This window comes from Cyprinus carpio, chromosome B4, assembly GCF_018340385.1.
Source record: "Cyprinus carpio isolate SPL01 chromosome B4, ASM1834038v1, whole genome shotgun sequence".
NCBI classification, from domain to species: Eukaryota; Metazoa; Chordata; class Actinopteri; order Cypriniformes; family Cyprinidae; genus Cyprinus; species Cyprinus carpio.
Window position 1 is genome coordinate 27,736,205 of NC_056600.1, and position 25,314 is coordinate 27,761,518.

The following is a 25,314-nucleotide window of genomic DNA, read 5'->3' on the forward strand; positions in this document are numbered from 1 at the left end:
GTTTCAAAATGAATATGTCTTCAGTAAGTATTTATCTGTCTATTTATAATAGAATAAAATATAAAATCATCTCAAAAAATCTCAATAATATTTTTTTTCAATTTTTGCTCATCAATAGCACATAAATAGCAATAAAGATTCAAGTTATTTAAAAGTTGCATTGAAAATGATTTTACACGTGAAAAAAATAGAAAATATATTTTTGAATGAATACAGCATTTTCCTACAGCATCTCTTTCCTGTCACTTCTTATTCTGTATAGATGTTACTGTGTGTCTTCAGTTTCTACATGAGTTTAATTTCGCTTACAGAAAGTGAAATTTCAATATGACCAACTTTTGAAAGACAAAAGAAATCTCAGCACAGAAGTAAATCACACCAGATTCATTTAAAAGTGTTTAAACAAAAATGAATTCAAACAATACTGTAAAAATTATTTTCAACTCTATAAAAGTAGGGCACAATATTTATAATTTGATGAATTTTAATTATTATTTTTTTTACAGGTGTTTTACCAGTATTTTGAATTGTACACAGCATTGCTGTTTTATTAGAGTTAACAGACATGTTCGTAATGGATAATGTCCTGTGTAATATGCTGTCCTATTATTTCCGGATTTATTTATTTTTTATATACAGCATTGTAGGCTAAATAAAACATTAAAGAGAAAAAATAAAAATATATTCTGTTTTTTCTCGTAAAAATTGTTTCTTGTTTCTCTTTGTGAAATTTGCTAACAGTTTTTGAGTAAAAACATTATTGGACATCAAATTTGCATTTCTTAAATTTTTATAAATTAATTTCAACAAAGCCATTTCAACTTAATATTAAACTGACTTAAAACATAAACTTTGAGAAAACTGCAGTTCATCAGAAAATTCTACGAAGTTTTAATTTGCAGGTAGTTTTAGCGGTTATAAAATAAAGCCTAGGCATAACAAATGTGTTGTGTATGTGTTTTTGTTTGCTATTTGTTTCTGTATGAGGCCAGTACTGTATTGTAAACAAGAGGTTAAGAGGCTAAACCAGAAAGGACATGATTTCCAGTAAATGATGCTGAGAAGTGAAAGCACTGAGTGTCACATAAAGGGTGTCAGAACATCAGCTATGAGGATGTGGGTACTTTCCAATACCACTTTTGGTTAAAAAAAAAAAGAAAAGAAAAAAAAAACCTTACAAAATGTGAGATTTGACCAGCAAATAAAAGTCAGTCGCAGAGAAAGTCAAAACAAACTCATTTAAAGGTTTGAACAAAGGCTTACTTTTGTTCACTGATCTAAAGACAAGTTCAGCTCCTCTTCAGCATAAACTGAAGGAAGAGCTTTGAAGAAGAGGTGAGAGAAAAACGTTTAAATGAATTATAAGAATATTCTTTATAAAATACTATAGATATAAGAATAATATATATACAAATGTATCACACTGGAATTTGTTTTACTAATTATTTTAAATAATATTTTAACATTTTACCTGGTCTGCAGGTCAGATTAAACCTGTAAAGATGCCAAGACTCTATTAAATGCTAATATTAATTAAACAGGACGATGTTAAATAAATAGGATACAAGATTAATAACAGCTTCAGAATAGCAAGTACTTTAAATACTTAATTTTGTTTTTAAACTTTCAGATTAATAATACTAATAATAATGATAACAATAACAACAATCATCTCTTATTTATTTTCTTTTTCTCTATACATTTCCATAAATGCACATATTTCGTTAAAACAGTCTAATTTTTTATTTTTTTTTAACACTGGTTAACTTTAACTGTTAGTTAATAAAAATAGACCTGTTTATTGTCCGATCATGGTAGTTCACGTTATTGCGATATTAAGAAAGGCAATTGCGACTTTCATACTCACAATTCTGACTTTTTCCTCACAACAGTGAGTTTACATCTCACAATTTGTAGGTTTTTTTTAAATTACAATTTGGAGCTGTATTTCACAGTTCTTTCGGGGAAAAGTCAAAATTGTGAGAAAATGACAAAATTGTGAGGTATAAATACAATATTATTATTACTATTTGTATTATTATTATTATTATTATTATTATTATTTGGAATCAAGCAACCCAGCTTCCAAACTTTATGGACTTTTTAATTGTTATTTAATTGTATCAAATTGTATTTTATATTTAGGTGTATTACTTAATGTCAGTGCTGCATTCAGCTGCTTTTGTGCATCTGATGCTTGGTGTAAAGTGATCTTTAATCTTTGTATCTTTGTTTTACAGCATGTCAGCATTTTATAAATATGTGGTACTTCACATACAGTAATGTAATCTCACTGACCCTTTTATTCAATTTGATTGTCTTTAGGATGGATTCGGTGGGGTTGAATCTGATAAAAACAGCGGCTCTTGGGAGATCCTTTGAGTTGGGCATGCTGTATGACTGCAGAAAAGATTCTTTAATACCAGGTACAAAAATACATAGTGTTGAAAACAAGTACATTCCCTCTATGGTACGGAGTTGCCATATGGCAACAATTATTTATACTCATTTCCTTGTTATTCTGAAAAAAAACTACGATATATCACATTATGGGAATTAAAAGGTTAGGCCTTAAGGTAGCCAATGACGTGCTGTTTTTTAAGTCACATGACAACTGAATGTCCTCCCAAAACTCCTTTTCCCACTGTCACCCTCACACAGAAGACACCTGTTGAAGTGCTCCAGAAATTGCTCTATTAACCTAATTTCTAAACATCTTTTCTCAAGGGGGATTTTTTTGAAACATCTTTGGTAAGTAAATTAGATATTTTCAATCATAAATAAATTTTGTCTAAACATAGTTTTACTGTAAATTAAGAAAATATCAAGTATATGGCAACTCTGTACCACTATGGAAAAATAGGTGGGTTTGCCATATGGCAACACTGTACCACATTGGAATTGCAGTAATGTATTTCCCATTGGGATTTTTTATAGATAGTAGCATCAATAAAATTATCACAGTTATTTAATGATTTTAAGTGTTTATTGTAGTATAGTTGTATTTATGTATAATAACAAAATTATGTCTTCATTTCAGAAAATGAATACAGCTATATTTTATGGAAAGGGCAATAGGAAGAGTGCAGAGTTGGCCTGTCATGGAGAATAAAGGGAAGTGCAAATACCCTGGCTGCAGAGGGATCGTCCGCATGAAGTGCAGCAAATGTGACTTGCACCTTTGCATCACAGCTGAAAGGAACTGCTTTTTGCAGTTTCATGGTATGTCATGAATTGTGACTTGAGTTGGAGTGAGACATGTGCACAGTGATGGACTGGGAAAACCCACACCGAGGGGCAGCTGTGGCCTAAAAGTCAGAGTGTTGGACTAGTTACCCAAAGATCACCGGTTTGAGTCTCGGTGCTGGTAGGAGTTGTCGGTGGGTGGAGAGTGAATGAACAGCGCTCTCTTCCACCCTCAATACCCATGGCTGAAGTGCCCTTGAGCAAGGCACTGAACCCCCAGTTGCTCCCCGGGCGCTGGATATATAGCTGCCCACTGCTCTGGTTGGTGTTCACGGTGTGTTCACTCCTCACTGCTGTGTGTGTGCACTTGGATCGGTTAAATGCAGCACACCAATTCCGAGTATGGGTTACCATACTTGGCAAATGTCACGACTTTCACTTTTCACTTTACTTCAGGGAGCCCCACTATCGTCATACCTGACTTTATGTTTTCATGTTCTACATGGTATTAGTGCATGTTCCATGCTACCATACATTTACTTAACTTGTATAAAATCCTTCTTAAAAAGACTTGTTTATATGGAATCTTTGTGGATGTACAAAAAATAAAAAGTTGATGAATTTGATATATGAATATATGTTACAAAAGCGAATTTTTTTTGTCCGTTTGCAAGCATTATAATAATACTTTTAAGTACTATTTTGAAGGTTAAATGATAAGAACCTACTTACTTTTGGTTTGCATGAGTTCATGAGTTCAAGTATAAAAAAATCTATCAATACCTAAAAAATGTCAATTTAAATAGAAAAGATAATCATAGTAGAATAGAAAAAATACTGAATTTTCCATTGTGGTACACTGTTGCCATATGGCAACGTTTTCCTAAATACCCCCCCCAAAAAAATTTTTACATTTTTTTTTTTTGGGATTTGTATAATTGAAGCTTTTTCATGTAATAAAAACTATTTAAAAAAATTTACAAAAAAAAAAAAAAAAAAACTAGAACAACTTAAGTACATTATTAAGTACATTTTAAAAAAAAAAAAAAAAAAAAACTAGAACAACTGAAATAATATTTTATATTTTAGTATAGGGCTTTTAAAATATTGAAAAAAAAATAATAATATTGTATAATATTTTTTCACATTATACATTTAACCGCAGTGCTTTCAAGTGAGCTGGTATGCACTTTTACCTCACACATATATTAATGCATCTATTCACGTTGACAGTGCAATTAGTTAACATTAGTTGGTGCATTAGTTAACATGAACTAATGCCTGTAAATAGCCTTAATGTTTTAAGGTTAACTTACTGTACATATTTACATTAGTTTACGTAGCAATTGACACACAAAGGGAGTATATTTCTAACTCACCATCTTACCCATAGTTAATGCATTAGTTAACATTAACTAACAATGAACTACGCATCTGTTCAGCATTACTTAATCTTTGCTCAAGTTAACTAAAAAAAAAAGTAATGGTTTAATATATGGCAGCTTTGTATAACATATTTAGATGTACAGATGTGTGTGTGTATATAAAATCTTATAGTGTGTGTGTGTGTGTGTGTGTGTGTATATATATATATATATATATATATATATATATATATATATAGATAGATGATAGATGTATATATGATTTTGGGGATCCTATATTTTGTTCCTTATAAATTCATGGAATACTCTGAGATATGAAGAAAAAAGCCAGGGCCACCGAATCTGACATGTCAAAATTCATACCGAAACTGATTATAATGTTTAATAAATCAGAATCAAAATGAGCTTTATTCGCCAAGTGTGCGCAAAAACACAAGGAATTTGTTGTGGTTTTACAGGAGCTCTTGGTACATACATACATATAAATAGACACGTATATGAAAAGAGAATATACATTTCTTTTTAAACAAGACTAAGGGAAAAATAAATAATGTATACATCTGGGATAGAACAAAATACTTATGTACATATATGTGCATTTAGTACTGTACAACTGTATAAATAAAATATAAATACGTATTTACATATATAAAAAAATCTATTCCCTGTCTCTGAGGTACTGAGGGATGAATATTAAAAAAGAAGAGGTGCAGATATTATAGTTAAGCTGGAGATAGTTTGGGGAAAAAAACTTTTTGTGCCTAGACGTTCTAGTGCCCAGAGATCTGTAGCGTCTGCCTGAGGGGAGAAGTGCACACAGGTTGTGTCCAGGGTGAGAGGGGTCTTTGATGATGACACCTGCCTGTTTCTTCACTCTGGAGTCGTACAAGTCCTGAAGACTGGGCAGGTACACACCAATGTTCTTTTCTGCTGTCCTAACAGTCTGTTGCAGTTTTCATATATCTGATTTGCTGGCTGACCCAAACCAGACAGTTATAGAAGAGCACAGAACCGAATCAATATATGAATTTTGATATATAGACATAAAATGGATGCGCTGTCTTTTGATCACTTTTCTTGTTGCATGCTGTTTTAATGACAGTGTGAAGTGCTAGGTACACATTAAACTGTAGGTCTCATGTTAAGAGTAAATATTTTTAGCAAGAACATCAACGATGTGCACTTACTGGATTCGGTGGTCGAATGGTCCATTGGCAGGTTTAAATAGGTCAGATTATATTAGCCTACAGCACAACCTGCACGGAGTTGTTCTTCAACGATCTTCAGAAAGTTATGAAAATAGCATTGTGATGGAAGGATAGAATCTGAAGCAAACGGTATGATTTGCACATTTCTTTTTATAATATTTTTTCAGTGATGCTGCGCCAGACAATTATTTTAACTTATTTACACACTTTATTTCTGATTCTACTATAGCCTATTTAAATATCATAAAACATATGTTAAATATCCTAAAACATTTGATTTGTTTAAAACAGTTATATATTGCTTTGGCCAGTGGAAAAGAAAGAGATCCATTCTATTCTAAAAAAAAAATTCTGAGAAGTATTTTATACAATTTGCATTAAGCAATGCAATGTTTATTGCATTAAACATGGTGTCAAGTGGATGGGAATATGCATGGAAATGATATGCAGATGAGGTTATGCATAGTAAAACTAGGCATTGTATGCTCAAATGGTGATTTTGGGGAGGAGACGCATGTAGACACAATCTTCCACTGACAGGGATTTCTAAAAAGATTTTTGCGCAGGTTCTGGCGTACGCATGGTTTTATAAATCTGAAAACTTTTGTATGTACACAAAACCTAGCTTTTGTGCGTACGCACACATTTAGGATGAAATCTACGTTAAGTTTTATACATGAGGCTCCAGCACTTATGTTTTCCACTTCAAACGCTGCTTACACGTAATATGTTTTAATTGCAGTTAGTTTTAAGTCTCAAAATAACAGTTATTATGGTGTGGTTACTTTCCAATCAGAATTTTGGTTACAGAAAATGAAATTTGAATAAAAGAAAAACTTTTAGAAAAACAAGATAATACACAGCTCATGAGGTATGTTTTCCAAAAGCATTGTTAGCCAACTATAGTCGTATGTTCCATTGTTACATCATTACATTACATACATATGGGGCTGTAGCTTTCGATTATTTTAGTAATCTACCATTATTCTACTGATTATTTCTGTCAATTAATCAAGTAATTGGATAAGAAGTCATTTTTCTTTATTAAAGAGCAATACTAGATATACAAGATAAAATAAGATAGGTCTCTTAAAATAACTAACTTTTTAGAAAAAATAACATCTTATTTCTGAAATTACATACATTAATTACCCTGAAAACTAAACCCATTTAATGCATTTAACTGCCAAATTACATTCAAAATGCAAATACAAATATATCAATAAAAATTAAGAAAATAAAAATATAACTAAAACATAAAATAAAAAAAATAAAAAAATCAATTTCACATTACTTTAAAAAGATAAACATTACAAATTAAGGCATAACTAAGGCATAAATCAAAATAATAGTAATAAAAATAATAATACCTAAACATTGCATTTATTTTGTGCAACTTAACTTTAAAGTTTGAGCCTAACTAAAGCTCAAGCATGACATAAGGCTTTACTGTCTTCTTGGAAGGCTTTGTGGCTTTTGTGAGAGGCAAAAATGAGTGGACAGGAAGGTGCCTTGGAACAAGAACAAGAGTCCATACAACATGCATTAGAACATTCTGTGGGGAAGTCATGGCCTAACAGTTAGAGTGTTGGGCTTGCAATCCAAGGGTTGCAAGTTTGAGTCTCGGACCGGCAGGAATTGTAGGTGGGGGGAGTGCATGTACAGAGCTCTCTCCACCTTCAATACCACGACTGAGGTGTCCTTGAGCAAGGCACCGAACCCCCAACTGCTCCCCGGGCGCCGCAGCATAAATGATACCCACTGCTCCAGGTGTGTGTTCACGGTGTGTGTGTGTTCACTGCTGTGTGTGTGCACTTTGGATGGGTTAAATGCAGAGCACGAATTCTGAGTATGGGTTACCATACTTGGCTGTATGTCACATCACTTTCACTTCACTTTTTTTGTCACATGAAATTAGAGTTATTTGGAGAATAAACCCTCTTAAATGTCTCTCTACTTACTGGTGTGTGTGTGTGTGTGTGTAAAACTTTTTTGATATCCTTCACATTCTGTGTGCTGGTCAGTTCACAGCAGTTATAGAAATTAATATTTTCCAGTAAGTTTACATTTATTTTTTACATTTTATGGGCATTTTTACCTTTATAAAGGCATTTTTTCTGTGTCCATTATCTTTTGGGGTAAATTCTTACATTTCATCAGTCAGTTATAATAATAAAGACATTTGGGCTGTTACCAAACAAATGATATCAGTATCAACAAAATGTGTCTTTGCAATGCAGAGGAAACACAGAAGCTGCATCTGAAAAGCCATTTAGATGTATGCGTATGTACACACTATTTAATTCAGCTCAGAGGGACATGAATGCATTTAACCTGCAGTAACAAATGCATAAATAATATATTTTTTTAAACATAAAACATTGAATACTGATATTTACAATTATTTAAAAAATTAAAAGATACTTTAAATGTTAAATTAAAACCGCCAGAAGGTGGCAGCAAGTCACTGTTAAAAACTGTCATTGCAATTGAACTGAATCATTTTAAATGATTGATTAATTTAACGAAACACCGTTACGTTGTATTCATACAACAATTGTGAAATATTATTGCAATTTAAAATACAATTTGAATATACTTTAATTAGTATTTCTATTTGAATATACTTTAAAATATAATTTATTCCTTTGAAACAAAGCAATTTTTCAGCATCATTACTCCAGTCTTCAGTGTCACATGATCCCTCAGAAATCATTCTAATATGATGATTTTTAATCAATGTTGGAAACAGTTGTGCTGCTTAATATTTGTTTGGGACCTGTGATTTTTTTTTAATCAAAGAATACTGAAAAAATAAGTTGAAAAGAATAATGTTTATTCAAAATAGAAATTTTGTGTTACAATATGCACTACTAATCTTAGAATCAAAGAAAAAAGTATCACAGGTTCCAAAAAAAAAAAGTGTTTGTGTATGTATATATGTGTATGTGTGCGTATATATATATATATATTAAAGGGGTGTTATTATGCTTTTTCAACTTTAGTTAGTCTGTAATGTTGCTTTTGAGCATAAAAAAGATCTGGGGTCTCATTTATAAACGTTGCAAGCGCATAAAATGGCAATTTTACATGCAATTTACGCAATTTTCCACGCACATATCGGGATTTATTAAAAAAAATAAACTTGGCATAATTATGTACGCAATGTACGGACATTCTAGACCATGCGTACCATTCATTTCGATATACATTTACATTAAATATTCCACTCTCATTAATGAAGATAATCACTGAAATTACATAAAGTCAATACGCAGAAGTTAAAAATTATATGAATTTAGGCATGTTTAGTGGATGCGCTTGATGACTTTTCCTGTGGCATGCTGTTTTAATGACAGTGAGGAGTGCTATAGGTGCACAATAATTCATCTTTAAACTAAACTGCATATCTCATATTATGAGAAAATATTTTAGTGAGATCAATGATGCGCACTTCTATACTGAGGCGGACACTGCTGGATTCGGTGGAAAGGTCTATATATCGTCTGGTTTGAATAGGTCCAGTGATAATAGCTTACTGTACAACCGCAGCTGCAAGGAGGTGTTGATGCCGTGTGAAGGCATCTCCACAACATTATAATTTGCATGTTTTCTTTTTAAAATAGGCTACTTTGTCAGTGTTAACATGGTGTCATGTGGATGGGAATATGCATGGAAATGATATGCAGATGAGGTTATGCATAGTAAAACTAGGCGTTGTAAGCTCCATATATGGTGATTTCAGGGAGGAGACGGGGTGGAGATGCACGTACGCAAAATCTTCCCCTGACTGGGATTTATAAAAGGATTTTTTGCGCAGGTTTCAAGCGTACACATGGTTTTATAAATCTGAAAACTTTTTGCAAAATCTAGCTTTTGTGCATTCATACACTTTTAGGATGAAATCTTTGGAGAGTTTTATAAATGAGACCCCTGCAAAGTTACAAAGCTCAAAGTCCAATTCAAAAGAAGATATTTTATTTAACAGAAATCACTTTTCATAAACTACAACGAACGACTCGTTTGGATTTGATTTTGCCGCAATATTTACACTGAAGCTCGCAGCAGGCGGCTATGATAAGGGGCATGACATTTCCCGACCAGGCGCCAAGTGCTGCCAATCACAACGCACACTGGCCCAGCTAACCAATCACAACACACATTGGCCCAGTTAACCAATCACAGCACACCTCTTATTCCAGAAGGTGGCCCTTCATTTGAAACAAGAACTATTCCAGCCGTTCATGCCAGACTGGGGAGGGAGGTATTGTAATAATGTAAAATATGTGAAAAATAATGTGTATTTTGAAAAACCTAGTATAAGAGCCTGTTCTAGTACACCCCCAAAACAAAATCAAGACTTTGTAAAAGAGCATAATAGGACCCCTTTAAGCAGCACAACAGTTTCAACACTGATAATTAATCAGCAATTTAGAATGATTTCTGAAGAAAACTATGACACTGAAGAATGGAGTAATGATGCTGAAAATTCAGCTTTGCTTCACGGGAATAAATTATATTTTAAAATATATTAAAAAAGGAAACCAATATTAGAAATTACAATAATGTTTCACAATGTTACTGTTTTTTTTCTGTATTTTCGATCAAATAAATAGATCCTTGATAAGCATAAGAGACTCCATTAAAAAATATGGTCAATTATTTATTAGGTTTATAATATAGGCCTAACATAATATATTATCAAAACAAACTGAAGCATGTAAACTGATAGAATAGAATAGAAAACAAACTGAAGCATTTAAACTGAGATCTGTAAGTTTAATGTTTGAAAAAAAAAACGTGAACATGAATTCTTCTATAGCTATCTAAACATCCCAATGAAGTACAGTTTGCACAATACAACTGTAAATGTCTCTAAGTTTTGTTACTATTCTGTGCCCATCATCCGCTGTTTCAAACACTTAATCAAGCCACTCTTCTTTAATACATGATATGTTGTCTTGTCATTGCGTTTGCTCTTGATTTTAGCTATTTTGCCCGCAACCATTAAAATATTTGGTTTCTACAGTGACTCATTTGGCGCACATCATTCTCTTTCTATGTAATCTGTAAACTGCATTCACCAGTTCTAAATCTATAGTGATATCAACTCTGTAGTGGTTTACCCAAACACTGCAATTCATTTGCTTCCACAAATGGCTTTCCCTACTCATTTATGCATGTGCAGCACATTATTTCTTCTGCGCGGTGCAGCTTAGGGGGAATATTGCTTGTGACTGTCCCATAGACTGCCAAGTAAATTACACTGTCAAGTTCCAGAAAAGTATGAAAGACAATGTCAGAGTAGTCCATCTGCCATCAGTGGTTCAACCGTAAATGACGAGAATACTTTTTGAAAGGGAAGAAAACAAAAATAATGACTTTATTCAACATTTCCTTTGTGTCTCTCCACATCACGCAAACTGCCTACACTCTTCTGTGTCAGCTGCGCCACAAGGATGTGCTGTTTCTACGTGTATTTCCTCTTTGATTTGAAAGAAAACAGCTTATCCTTGTGGCGCGGCTGACACAGAAGAGCGTAGGCAGTTTGAGGTCAGCTCATATTCTCCAAAATGGCACTACGGTGAGCACTACACAGAGGAGACTGTTGACAAAGGAATTGTTGAATCAAGTCGTTATTTTTGTTTTCTTGGCTTACAAAAAGTATTCTCGTCGCTTCATAACGTTACAGTTGAATCACTGATGGCAAATCTATTCTGACAATGTCTTTCATACTTTTATGCACTTGACACAGTTATTTATATGCTTGTTGGGGTAATATTTCTGTCCACAGACAACAAAGTTTTTCTTCTGCATTAGCATAACTGCACAAGCAGTTTCTTTAAAAACAAATTAAATTAGTTATACTTTAATTTCCTTCAATAAAAAAAGGAAATTGTGTAAGACGGTGTAAAAGATGTGTGGATGTGGATAAGTAATCTGGCCCCTTGGTATAAAGGAGAAAAAATGCTGGCCCTAGTCACTATCAAAGTTGCCCATCCCGGATGAAACCTGCGATAAATCAAACATCAAATATAGAAAAATGATAAGGAACAACAAATAATTTAAGCAGTCATTTTCAGGACTCTGGACTGTTCTGTCGTGTTTTGCCCCTGTTTCTGTTCCTGTTTTTCCTTATTTATTATTTTTTTTATTTTACCTGTTTTTTCCTGTTTGTTCAGTCTTCCTCTGTCGGTTCTACTTGTTATGTGGATGTGTTTCTTGTTGTCTCCAGTATTGATGTACCCAGTGTTCTATGGATTAAAAGCTGTTTTCGATGACTTGTGCCTCCAGCGTGTTTCCTAAGCAACCAAGTATGACAGAAGAACCAACCAAAACAGTAACCTCCGTGTGTCTACCCTCCGTTTTGTGTCCCGTTTTTACCCAGTGTTTTACTCTAGTGTTCAGCCTAGAGGGGGCTCCTGACCCAGAGATTAGCACCGAATGCCCGGAGGCTCATGAATATGCCCGCCCTCCCACCAGCTTCTGCCTCCTCCACCGCTGTCGTCTGACAGCTCCTCTGATCGTCCTCAGCCCACCATCTATGCAGTGTGAGCTTCGCGGGACTGCCATCCTCCAGCGTTGCCGTGGTTGGAGTTTCCCTTGACTCCACCTCCAGGCTCTAAGCCCTGGACTCCGCCTCGGAATATCAGCTCCATTATGGCTCCTAAGCTCCCTCCTCTCCGCCGTGGCCCGGCAGTCCACTAGCTCTGCTAGGCTCCTTCATCCCTCTGGCTCCACCTTGGTCTGTCATCAACCATCCTGCGCCTCAGGACTCCACTCCTCTGGCTTCGCCTCGTCCCTCCAGCTCCTTCAGGCTTGTTCATTTCCTCGCCTCCTCCTCAGTCCTCGGTCGCTCTGGCTACACCGCGGCCTGCCAGATCCACAGCTTCACGTCGGTTGCTGGTGCCATCTGCTCCACCTAGGACCTCCGGATCATCCCTGTCACCCTGGCTCATCGGCTCTCTGTCTCCGCCTTGGGCTCCCCCACCACCTGCTCTTCTGCTGTTGGTCAGCCCTCTGGAGTCAGTGGCCATTCCTCCTCCATGGCCCCTATCTCCGTCGGCTCCACCGTGGGTCAACATTATGGCTGTGGCCTGGGTCCTGCTGGGCTCCTCCTGCTCCAAGCCCCTCCTGTCTCCTCCCTGTCTTCTCCATCCTGTCCTCCCTGTACTCTATCTGCCAGCCATCTCCCAGGTGTCTGTCCTCCTCTGGAACCTCCTCCTTAGTTCCCACCCATTCCCACCTCTGTTGTTCTACGGAGTGAGGATGCACCTTCTGGGATGGAGGCGAAATGTCAGGACTCTGGACTGTTCTGTATCATGTTTTGCCCCTATTTCTGATCCTGTTTTTCCTTATTTAGTCATGTTCCTGTCCTCAATTAGTTTAATAAGTCATTTAGTGCACCTGTGTTTAGTAATTATCCCTTGTATTTAAGTTCCTGTTTGTTCAGTCTTCTTCTGTCGGATTGACTTGTTACGTTGATGTGTTTCTTGTTGTCTCCAGTATTGATGTACCCAGTGTTCTATGGATTAAAAGCCTGTTTTCACTGACTCGTGCCTCCAGTGTGCTTCCTAAGTAACCAAGTGTGACAGTCATCAAGTGCCGTGTTCAATTCAGCAGCATCTCTGTGATCTCGAATCGATTAATTATGCTGTGTTCTAGATAATTGTTTTTTTCCCTCCTCTTAATTGGAAATAATGTGTGGAGGAACAATGCGTGAAGTCGGACATCCAACCTGTGAACTATTTCAGTACAGTATATGTTTAATTACAGCAACTAATAACATTTACTCAAATACTTTACACTCCTGCCGTTTTGTATGGTTTAATTTGTGACTTGTGATGTTTTGCCCCATTCAGTTACCTTGCTAAATGGCTTAACTCCAGTTAGAAAGTGCACTATGTGTCTTTAACAAATAGATGGAAATACGGGTTTTGAGCTTGTCCACTTTTGACCACATGCAGACGTAGTCGAAAATGACTGCGTCCATGTAGTCGAAAAATATTCAGCCGCTTAAAGGGTTAGTTCACCCAAAAATTAAAGTTCAATCATTAATTACTCACCCTCGTGTCGTTCCAAACCCCTAAGACCTTCGTTTATCTTCAGAACAGAAATTAAGATATTCATGAAAGATTTGGGAATAACGCATTACAAAAGTAATGATATTACAGTAGTATATTACTTTTTGCTGTAACACAGTAATATAACACATTACTAATAAAATGTGGGTAATATTATTACTCCTTACAATCTCACTAATGCAAGTTACAACAACATTTTTGAACTCAAAATTAAGTGGTGAATTTATCAACACCACAAAACAGCACCAGAGAAAAAAATCTGTGGTTAAAGTAGTTTGTCTGTTTCCTGTTGCTGGATTTTGATGGTTGAGATGACTGCAGAGACAGATTCTACATTTGTGAGACAGACACTCTCCCATTATTTTCAGTTCAACAGAGAAAAGCTCAAAATGAATAGTCAGGTGCAATCTATGTTCAACACTGAACTCAACATGGAGAAAAAGCAAGAGTAACGAAGAAACACCTAGACTGTCTGGTGCCACTAAGCTAATGGAGAGAGCTACGGGGTCGGAGAAGAGAAAGAATGTGGCGGACAAGCAACAGAAAGTCTGGCAAAATAAGAAAGTTAAGCTAAACATAAAAACTATTTTTATTAATCATAGTCTATATATTAAAGGGAGGAATATGTGAATGACTTCAATAATTAACAGATTAACAAAATTAAGGGCGAAAAAAGACTGAAAATGTGACATATACAGCTGAGTTTGGTTAATTTTTGTGTGGTACAGCGCTCTACAAACAAGTTCACAGATGGAAATCGAGATGACAAAATGTGCATCCTAAAATGAACGTAAACACATTGCTTTGAATTATCTATGACCAAAAAGTACGGAGGATTTTATGCTTCCGCTGTTTGATCGTGCTGGTGCCTCATGCACACACACACAGCATTGCAAACGTTGCAGCCTGTTTATTATCAGAATAAATAGTCATACAAATCCTTTTCATGATAAAATTCTGCAAACATATTCAGCCTGAGCTCGGGCCAAATACATATGCTGATGTGAAGAGGATGATTTAAGCATGTTAAATTCAAAGCCTTGTTTACATAATAAAAAGGCCTAATAGTTTAGCATTCAAATACATTGCGAATATGGAAACATTTAATTCGATTTGTGCCTAATGAGAGCGTGAGAACAACGCCATTTGCTTTCATTTCACTTTAAATTAATTAGTTTGGGCTTGATTAGTAACTTATATCTTTCATTCTTGTTCTGAAAACCGTTCAGAAAAGCCAATCGGCTAGCTATTGTGTTTATTTTTTGTACTTTAGGCTGTAACATGCCGCTATATTTCTGAATGTAAGAATGCCGTTTGTGCTTATCTGTGTTTAACCTCAACCTCAACGTAACTTTGATGTAGACCTATATACCACTATCCAAATATGATTTTATAAATTTATGCTATAGTAGACCTTCACCATCCACCAGATGTATAATAGCAGCAATAAGCTACATTTTGGCATTTTAGAATGCATAGCCTACTTTTGTGGCTATTTTGGTGAAAGTAACTACAAAGTAACTAAAAGTAGTGAAATGTATTACAATTCAGAGACAGTTATATTGTAATGTAACTAATTACTTTCAAAAGACAGTAACTAGTAATATACAATGTACTACATTTTGGAAGTTACTTGCCAAACCCTGATGATGAAGTCCAAGACGAATCCCCCTCCAAAGACCACAGCATAATTGAAAGTCCCAGAAAGAAAGGAAATACATTGTTAAAATAGTCCATAAGACTACAGTGGTTCAGTCTTGATTTTTTGAAGTGTTTAAAAGTGAATACATTTGTGCACAAAAATAAAAGAAATAACAACTTTATTCAACAATTTATTTTCTTCTGTATCACTTTCTCTTGCACGCCCATGACAGCACCACAAAGCATGTGCATGATGTCAACGCAGTATGTGGCAGCGTCCTGATGTAGAATCCGAAAGCACTGCTGTGTGTTTACAAGCAGAGAAAGACGCACAGTAAATGTAAGCAATTGGATTCTAAGTCGATTGTGCTTTAGTCTCTGTGTAGTGTTTAAAATGGTACTAAAGTGTGCATTTCCTGGATGCCCGAACCATGAGAAACTGATGTGTACGTAAAAGTGCCTTACCAATGCCGAGAGAGTAAAGACTTACCTCACACGCATGCGTCCTGGTGCCGCCGTGAGTACGCAAGAGACAATGACGCAGAAGAGAATAAATTGTTGAAAAAAGTTGTTCATTTATTTTATTTTTGTGCACAAAATAATTCTTGTTGCTTCATAAAAGTAAGATTGAACCACTGTAGTCACATGGACTATTTAAACAATGTCTTTCCTACCTTTCTGGGACTAGGAAGTTTCAATTACGTTGTTGTTTATGTAGTGGAAATCAACTCACGGATTTCATAATAACTATGAAATTTACACTTCATTTGTGTTCCAAAGATAAATGAAGGTCTTAGGGGTTTGGAACGACATGAGGGTGAGTAATTAATGACAGAATTTACATTTTTGAGTGAACTAACCCTTTAAGACTGCTTACTTACTCTGAGCCTAATGACACAATAAACATTATGAGAAGCGTGCTAGTCAGACGGGATTTAAACTTTGCCAATTGAAGCCATACGTTTGGTTTGACGAGGAAAAACATGGTAAGCACAATGTTCTCTAAACATTACTGTTTGCTAACAGTCACTTACCATGTTCAGCATGGTCTCACAGAGCCAAAATAAAAGATGATGCTCTGTATGTTTTCCTGTCGTCCTGAATCTTTAAAGCTTTATAATGGCAATGAACAGGGGTGAGACTTTGAAGGCCAAAAAAGTGCATCCATGGATCATAAAACATACTTAATAAAAGCCTTCTGACACGAATTGTGGCATTTGTGTAAGCTAAATATCCTTATTTGAAACTTTTTAAAGCAAAACAATGAATTTCCGTTGTAGTGGTTTTGCGCATTCGACATTCGTTAATTTCCAATGCCATAATTTTATTATAACTCCAATTGTGTTTGTCTGAAAGAAGAAAGTCATATACACCTAGGATTGCTTGAGGGTGAGTAAATTATTGGATAATTTTCATTTTTGGGTGAATATCCCTTTAAGGACTTACTAGCCTGTGCCATCTATAGTTTCATGCCAGAACTTCGTATTAAAAATAGTTTCCACCACAAATGTGATGTGGTCACATGCATTTTCGATTACCTCTGTGTGTGCTTTTGGTGATCAGATCACAAACGTTTCTGACCTGCTTCCACCGGTATTTATCGCTGAACAGAGCAGATCACAAAAACACATCTTTATGCCATAAGAAAAAAAATCCAAATTAATGAAGCAAATAATTTTTAGATATAAAATGTGATTATAATGAATTCACTGCAGATGATTTTTTTTTTTTTTTTTTTTCATTTTCAGGGATCAGACTTTGGAAAAATGAGGAGATGAAGAAGAATATTTCCTCTCGTAATCAAATTAACACAAGATTCAAAGTCACAGCTTCAGACACCATTAAGGACAAATCTAAGTTACTAAATATTGGTGGTGAATTGAAACTGAGTCTTTTAAGTGGACTCATCAGTGTTAGTGGAGCAGCAAAGTATCTCAATGACACAAAGACATCTTTCAAACAGGAGAGACTGACTCTACTCTATCATTCAACCAGCGAGTTTAAGGAATTGATCATTAACCAATTGCCCAGCATACAAAATATTCCTGAGGATGAAAACAATATAGCCACACATGTAGTGACAGGAGTAATGTATGGAGCAGATGCCTGTTTCATTTTTGACAGAAAGATTTCAGTAAATGAAGACAAAACCACAGTAGAAGGAGAATTAAAAGTGGCCCTTGAGAAACTACAGGGTGTCGTTTCATTAGATGGAAATGTTAATCTGAGCATGGATGACAATCAGAAAAATGCAGTCAAAAACTTCACATGTACATTCTATGGTGACTTCCAGCTACCATCTAACCCGACCTCTTTGGAAGATGCGATGAAGGTTTTTGGTGATCTTCCAAAGCTGCTGGGAGAAAATAAAGATCTGGCCGTTCCTCTGAGAGTTTGGCTTTATCCTCTGGACAAACTTCACTCAAGAGCTTCAAAACTTCATAAAGAAATCAGCATGGATCTAGTCAAGAGGATTGAATCAGTGGTTGAGAGTTTAAACACAGCTGAGATGAAATGCAGTGACTTTCTGGAAGACTCTCCCGCTCAGACATTTGCTGCCTTTCATGATAAAATTCTGCAAATGAAGGACAACTGTGAGACGTACAAGTTGAGACTCCTGAAGGAACTCAGCTCTCTGCTGCCCAACATTCGTGGAGACGTGATGAAAGAAACTGCACTGAATAAACTTCTACAAGAAAATGATGAATCTCCTTTCAGAGGAAATGATCTTGTGGAATGGCTGGAAGAGAGAGAAAGAGAGTCTGAGATCATTAAATCAGTCCTTGGACGGCTGCAGGCTTATGGTGCACATATAAAAAACAACATAGATGCCACCTGGATGGGCCTGGAAGATGGAAACCTGGTGTGTTACACGTTCACATCATTGGACTGCTTAGATGCTCTTCTTTCTAAGCAAGCTTACTATCTGAGTCCTTCAACTGATCAGAAGATCCCTGATTCAAAGCAAAAGTCTTGGCTAACTCCTGAGATCAAAAAGAGCATGAAGAGAAACTTGAAGATATTTAAGAATTTTACTGATATAAAGGACTGTAAAACAGCCAAGTTTATTGTGTCTTCAAAGGAAATGCAAAAACATCCTGGTTCCTGTATTCTACTGTATGAAAGTGAATGTGATGAAGGTGTTTGCTTTACTCCTCCATCCAAACCAGCCTGTCCAATCATTGAAGAGGTCAAAGGTCAGACGGTGGTTCTGAAGGTGGTTCCTCCATCATGTCCTGCTACAGTGGAGTTCAGATTACTGTATAAAGTGAAGCAGGACACAATCTGGACTTCTGAACCTGTGCTGAAGGATCAACACACAGTTACTCTGACTGATCTGAGAGAAGAAACTAAGTATGAGATCAAGTGTGCTGCGGTGGGGAAACTCAACTACACCGTAGACAGTGATGTGATCAGTGTCACCACAGAGGTATAAAGAAATAAATTTAAATGATTGATTAGAAATATATGCTGCTTTGGGACAATGAGTTTTTATAAATAACTTATCCCCTTATTGAAGTTTCACAAATCAGTATCAAATGTGTTTTTTTGTTTTTGTTTTTTGTTTTTCAGAAAAGCACACTTACAGGTGAGTCATATACTTTTTCTTACTTACTATGGCAGTTTTACATGTATTATTATTATTATTTTTTTTAATGAATGCTGTAGATATGCACATTGTTACGGAGTGAACAGAGGAAACGTGCGGATCCATTTGCAAAGCTTTATTCACAGAAAAGTTCAGAAACAGGCAGGGTCAAAACACCAGCAAACAGAAATGGCACAGGTGAGACAAAAGAGTAATCCAAGGACAGACGTGATCAGTCTCCGGTGATCAATATTCAACAAGACAAGGCAAACGGGTAATCCAACAGACAGACGACAATCCAGGCAAGGTACAAACAGAGTCCAAATGACAAGACGAGAGAAAGATTCAAGACAGGCAGAAGATCAGGAAACAGGCAATAAGGCAACACGACGTGACTAGACTAAGACTAGAACTAGAAACTAGGACAGGGAACCAGGTCCGTAAATTAGCTATCACTAGGAGAGCGATAAATGCTAAACAATACTCAGTGATCAGAAAGAGTATGTCCATGGCTTATAAAGTGTTTGATTGGTTGCAGCTGTGTGTGTAATCATTACAATAGATGATGGGAAATGTAGTCTGGGGTGATATGCAACAGTTTGTGTAGTGCAGAGATGTTCACAAGTCTTTAACTTGGAGTCCGAGTCAAGTCTGAAGTCTTTATCGCTGGAGTCTGAGTCAAGTCCTGAGTCTTTGGTCACGAAGTCATTGGTCATTTAATGGCTAGCTAAGCTTTGAATAGCTTGTCAGAGTCATAGGTTATATATAGATCATATATAGTAAGTAAAATAACTATATTTGCAGGATTGTTTTTTTCTGCTGTTTTAGTGAAAGTAATCTATAAACTTGCTGCTCACCGTGTTGTTAAAATAACCGTGTCATCTGCAGCTCTAAACTTGGTGCTGGCGCATGTCCGGAGAGAGAGAAAGTGCACAGAGCTGAAAGGGCTTGAATAAAGCGCATTTGGCTTTAGATATAAATACTAGAAGATATAGCGCCAAAAGATATTTACCATGAACGACCCTGAGCGCTTGTTATGTGATCCGCTCTGCTGTTTTGACGTGGTGCTCACTTAAAATGGTGCTGTGTTATGGCAGTCCGGATGGATGCAGGGGAGTGGATGTGATCTGCCTTTTTGAAATCAGTGCCCATCTCTGGTGTAGTGTAAGAGTCAATGTAACTGGAAGGCAACATCTGGGGGTGAGCAAACAGAAAATCACGGACCGTATTTGAGACATACATTATATAGGGGAATGGCTTCCGAAAAAAATTATTTGATTGTGCCAGCAGTTTATGCAAGGCAAAAATTAAAAAGGGTCATTCATACATTATTGTTTTTATTATTATGAAGCAGAATGCAGTTTCTCCCATAGATTTGGATACTGTGGTATATTAGAACAATGTGCATACTATACACAGATGAGCCATTACATTATGACCACATATCTATTAACCTGTATGACCTCCTTTAGTCCACAAAACACCGGCCACATGGTGAGGAACTGATTGGATGTGGTGGTGATAGGTCTCCAGGGGTATCTAGTATCATAATGTCAACAGCAGGTACTCCAGTTCCCGTACATTGCAGGTTGATGGTAGCACGAACCCGCTTTTCCAAGTTGAACCACAAATGTTCGGTTGGGTTCATGTCAGGTGAATTTGGAGGCCAAGGCATTAACAGAAATTCACCACCATGTTCCTCAAACCACTCTTTGATATTCTGGCAGTGTTGCATGGCCACTATCCTGTTGGTAATGGCAATTACTGGCGGGGAACACAGTTGCCATAAATGGGTGCACTTGGTCCACAGTGATGTTCAGATACCTGACAGCTGTCAGGAATTGTGCTATTGGGAAATGGGACCTAAAGTGTCCTAAGAAAACTGCAGCTGGCCTGTGTTCACCCAACAGTGCATCCTGGTGCCATTGCCTCTGTTGGTAATCAGCGTATCCACGCTTGGCCTTCAACATGATAAACCAGGAATCTTGATTTGTCAGACCAGGCCACTCTCTTCCAATCATCCATGGTCCAATCTCAATGATCTTGGGCCCATTTTATGCATTGTTGGCAATGGTGCGCAGTTAGCATAGGGATGTGGGTGGATCATTGGCTATGCAGGCCCAAACACAGCAGGCTAAGATGAACTGTGTGCTGTAACACATTACCCTGGTCACCACTGATATAGCTGCTGGTGATTTGTCACACTGTGGCCCTGTGGTCGCTGTGAACAGTACACGACAGTCTCTGCTCCCAATGAGCCACGCACAACACACAGCTGGGTATCCGTGCACTACTTTTGATACGTACTCACTACAGCAACACATGAACAACCCACAAGGTGCGCCGTTTCCGAGATTGAAGTTCCGACCGTGCCATCACAATTTGTCCTTTATCAAAATCTGATAACTCAGCAGCTTTTCCGAAAACACTACTGACTGAAAGTCGGTCCTCGGATGGTATATTTACTGCTCTGTGAACTGCACCTGCGGCACCATTCGGTTGTCAGGTGTGCTTATTGCTCTAGGCTGGGGGAGGTCATAATGTAATGGCCCATCGATGTACAGATGAAAAAATAAACCTTAAATATCTGATGAAATTGTTTATTCTGTGCATTTTTGAAGAATTTCACTATAAAAAAAAACTGTATTTCTTCATCACTGTGTGCAACACCTGCTAACAGGGGATGTTAGGATTGTGCTGCTGGGAAAGACTGGCGTTGGGAAAAGTGCAGCGGGAAATACCATACTGAGACGAGAAGCTTTCAAATCAATACTGTCTTCACGCTCTGTGAAAGAAACATCTGAGTTCAACAAAAGATGGATAACTGTGATCGACACTCCAGGGCTGTATGATTCTGGAGTTGAGAATGTTGAGATTAGGAAAGAGATTGTGATGTGCATCTCAATGGCAGCTCCTGGACCACATGTGTTTCTGCTGGTGATTCAACTGGGACGTTTCACTCAAGAGGAGAAAGACATAGTGAAGATGATCCATGAGACATTTGGAGACAAATCCAAAATATACACCATGGTGCTGTTCACCAGAGGAGATAAACTCAGAGGAAGAAGAATTCAAGATTTCATTGAAGATGATGAAAGTTTAAAGGGCCTCATCCAGCAGTGTGGTCAGAGATACCATGTGTTCAATAACAATGAGACTGAAGATCTGACGCAGGTTTCTGAGCTGCTGGAGAAGATTGACTGTATGGTGACAGAAAATGGAGGGAGTTTCTACACCAATGAAAAGTTCCAGCTGGTGGACAAGAACATCAAAGAGAGACAAAAGATGATAATAAAGGAAAAAGAAGTAGTGATCAAGAGAAGAGAAGAAGAGCTGAGAGCCAAATATGAAACAGAAATAAACCACATGAAGAAAGAAACGGAGAGAGAAAGATGGAAGATGCAGACTGAAGTGAGAAAAAGTGAAGAGGAGTTTAAAAAGAGGGAAAACGAGATCAAGAAAGCAACAGATGAGAATCTACGAAAAGAGATGAAGAGAAAACTGGAGGAGGATCAGAGAGAATATGAAGAGAAAAAGATAAAAGAAAAATCCCTAGAAGAGCAACAACAAAACTTTATAAAAAGCATGGAAGAAAAACATGAGGAGGAAAAACATAACCTACAGGAAAGAATTCAAAGAGAAACAAGAGAACAAGCAGAGCATGAATATAATGAAAAACTTGATAAACGTGTGGCTAAAGCTTTAAAAGAAGCTGAAGAAAAACATGAAACAGAAAAGGCTAAAGCTCTAAAAGAAGCAGAGGAAAGACACAAGAAAAAAGTGGATGAAGTTTTACAAGATGCAGAAAAAAAGCACAAGAAAGAAGTGGATAAAGTATTAAATTCTGTTAAAGAAAAACACGAGAAAGAAGTGAGTGAAACCTTAAAAGTTGAAGAAAAACAGAAGGCAAGAGCTTTAAGAGAAGCTAAAGAAAAATATGAGAGAGAAAAGACTGAAGCTTTAAAAGAAGCTGAAGAAAAATACAAGAGAGAAAAAGATAAAGCTTTAAGAGAAGCTGAAGAATATTTCAAGAAAGAAAAGGCTGAAGCTGAAGCAAAAGTTCCAAACAGATCAAAACGAGCAAGTGATTGGAGTCACTATGTTCCTGTACTCGGAGGAGCTGCTGGAAGTTTAGTTGGTACATTTGAAGACATCCTATTTTGATAACATGTCGAGCCCAAAACCCGAGGTGTGAATTCAGGTATATTGTGACAAGTTATTGTTCAATGAAATATTATAATTCTTTCTAAAATGCTAGGGTTACTACTGGATAGAGTTGACCGCTTTATGGCTAAATGCTTGAGACATCATTCCCATATGAGCAATGCCAGACACATTACTGATTCTGTAGTCCGAAATATGCATGGCTGTTGCAACAGAAGCTACTTGTTTTGCTTTATGAAGTTTTATATAAAGATATTTGTCTTAAATAAATGCATCCACTCACTTCAGAAGGCCTTTATTAACCCCCTGGGGCTGCATGAAGTATGTTTTATGTTTGCTGGATGCACTTTTTTGGCCTTCAAAATATCATCTCCTATTCAGTACCATTATAATGTTTGGAATTGCCAGGATACATTTTATTTATCTCAGATTGTGGACTTCTGAAAGAAGAAAGTCATATACAGCCATGAGAGTGAGTAAATTACGGGGTAAATTTCATTATTGGGTAGATGTGCTTCCATAATATCAGTTTATCGGCTAAAGTTGAACAGTCTTGTGATTAGAGCGTTTAATGTCAGAACAAAATCTAGCCATAAAGAGGGCAGTTGCTGTTGGTAGCAAAATTTCGGCAACTATAACCAAAACATCTTCACAACCCTTGCATTTTTGAAGAGTTATAAAATTACACTGCACAAAAAACATTGAACAAAACAACCTAAATTATTACATAGTAATACAAATCAGAATCAACTTTTAATTCCAAGTATGTTCACACACACAAGGAGTTGGTCTTGGTGACAGAAGCCACTTTTCTAGTGCTTCTGTCTGTCCAAAATATACCTGAAATATAAGGGAAAGAATTCAAAAAGAAACAAAGATACATACAAAAATATTATGGAAAAACTTGATAAGTTTTTCAAGTGGGGGGCACAGCAATGTGCCAAGGTACAGTTTGCTAAGCATAAAAACAAAACAAAAAAAAACTTTTAAAACTCTTTAGAAAATCTGAAGGAAATTAATGAATAGAAAAAGTAATTTCAGGTATAGAAAGTAAGTGAATTATCCACCCCTTCAGATGAGGAACTGTTAGAGAAGACTAGACAGACACATTAGTCATTGTAAACTGCTCAAATGTAACATTTTAAATGAGACCGACTAAATGCTGTAGGATGGAGTCATGGGGAAGAACCTTGTCTTTTAGTGACTTGGGGGACAACCTCATGATGAAGATATGGTGGGTGGGGGGGTAAGATGATTAGATTACACCAACTACAGTTTAGTCACCAACCAAATGGTCTCTGTGGTCTTTGTTAAAATTATTATGACTCCATTATAACCAGAGATAAACAAAGTTTAAACAAACTTATCATTCAGAGGACAACTCTGTCAGCAAACGTAAATGCAGGAACTTCAGAAACTTTCAAAACATTTCATGAACAAAGACATTCTGAGCTACAGGAGATATATAAAAAATATGATATATTACTATTAAATTATTATTTTTTTCTCCAAAGGTCCATGGCTGGAAAGAAGCCTTTTTTTTGTTTTTTGTTTTTTTGTACCATTGTTTCATCACAATTTCACCATCAAGTTAGGCACATCAACAATATCTCCTTCAAAAACAGCCAGAAACCTTGGAGTTATGATTGATGATCAGCTAACTTTCTCAGACCACATTGCTAAAACTGTCCGGTCCTGCAGATTTGCTTTATTCAACATCAAAAAGATCAAGCCCTTTCTTTCAGAACATGCAGCACAACTCCTTGTTCAAGCTCTTGTGCTGTCTAATGTTGGACTAATGCAATGCTCTCTTGGCAGGTCTTCCAGCCAGTTCTATCAAACCTTTACAATTAATCCAGAACGCAGCAGCAAGATTAATTTTTTGCCTCTAGAAACTTGCGTTCTGCAAGTGAACTTCGCTTTATTGTGCATCTCAAAGAAGCACTAAATCACTTTCACAGACTTTTAAATTAAATGTTCCCTCCTGCTGGAATGAACTGCCCAACTCAATCCGAGCGGCTGAGTCTTAAGCCATCTTCAAGAATCTCTAAAAAAAA

The 25,314-nt window shown here is 36.5% G+C and overlaps 1 protein-coding gene across 1 annotated transcript; it reads left to right on the top strand.

Annotated features, from left to right (window-relative positions):
* Positions 1–1,183: 1,183 nt before the first annotated feature.
* On the top strand, positions 1,184–24,841 carry LOC122137153. Its single transcript, XM_042722822.1, has 5 exons — positions 1,184–1,335; positions 2,326–2,426; positions 17,253–18,934; positions 19,078–19,093; positions 21,774–24,841. The coding sequence occupies exons 2-5, from the start codon at positions 2,327–2,329 to the stop codon at positions 23,255–23,257; spliced, it is 3,282 nt and encodes a 1,093-aa protein (XP_042578756.1). The 5' UTR covers positions 1,184–1,335; position 2,326; the 3' UTR covers positions 23,258–24,841.
* Positions 24,842–25,314: the final 473 nt, after the last annotated feature.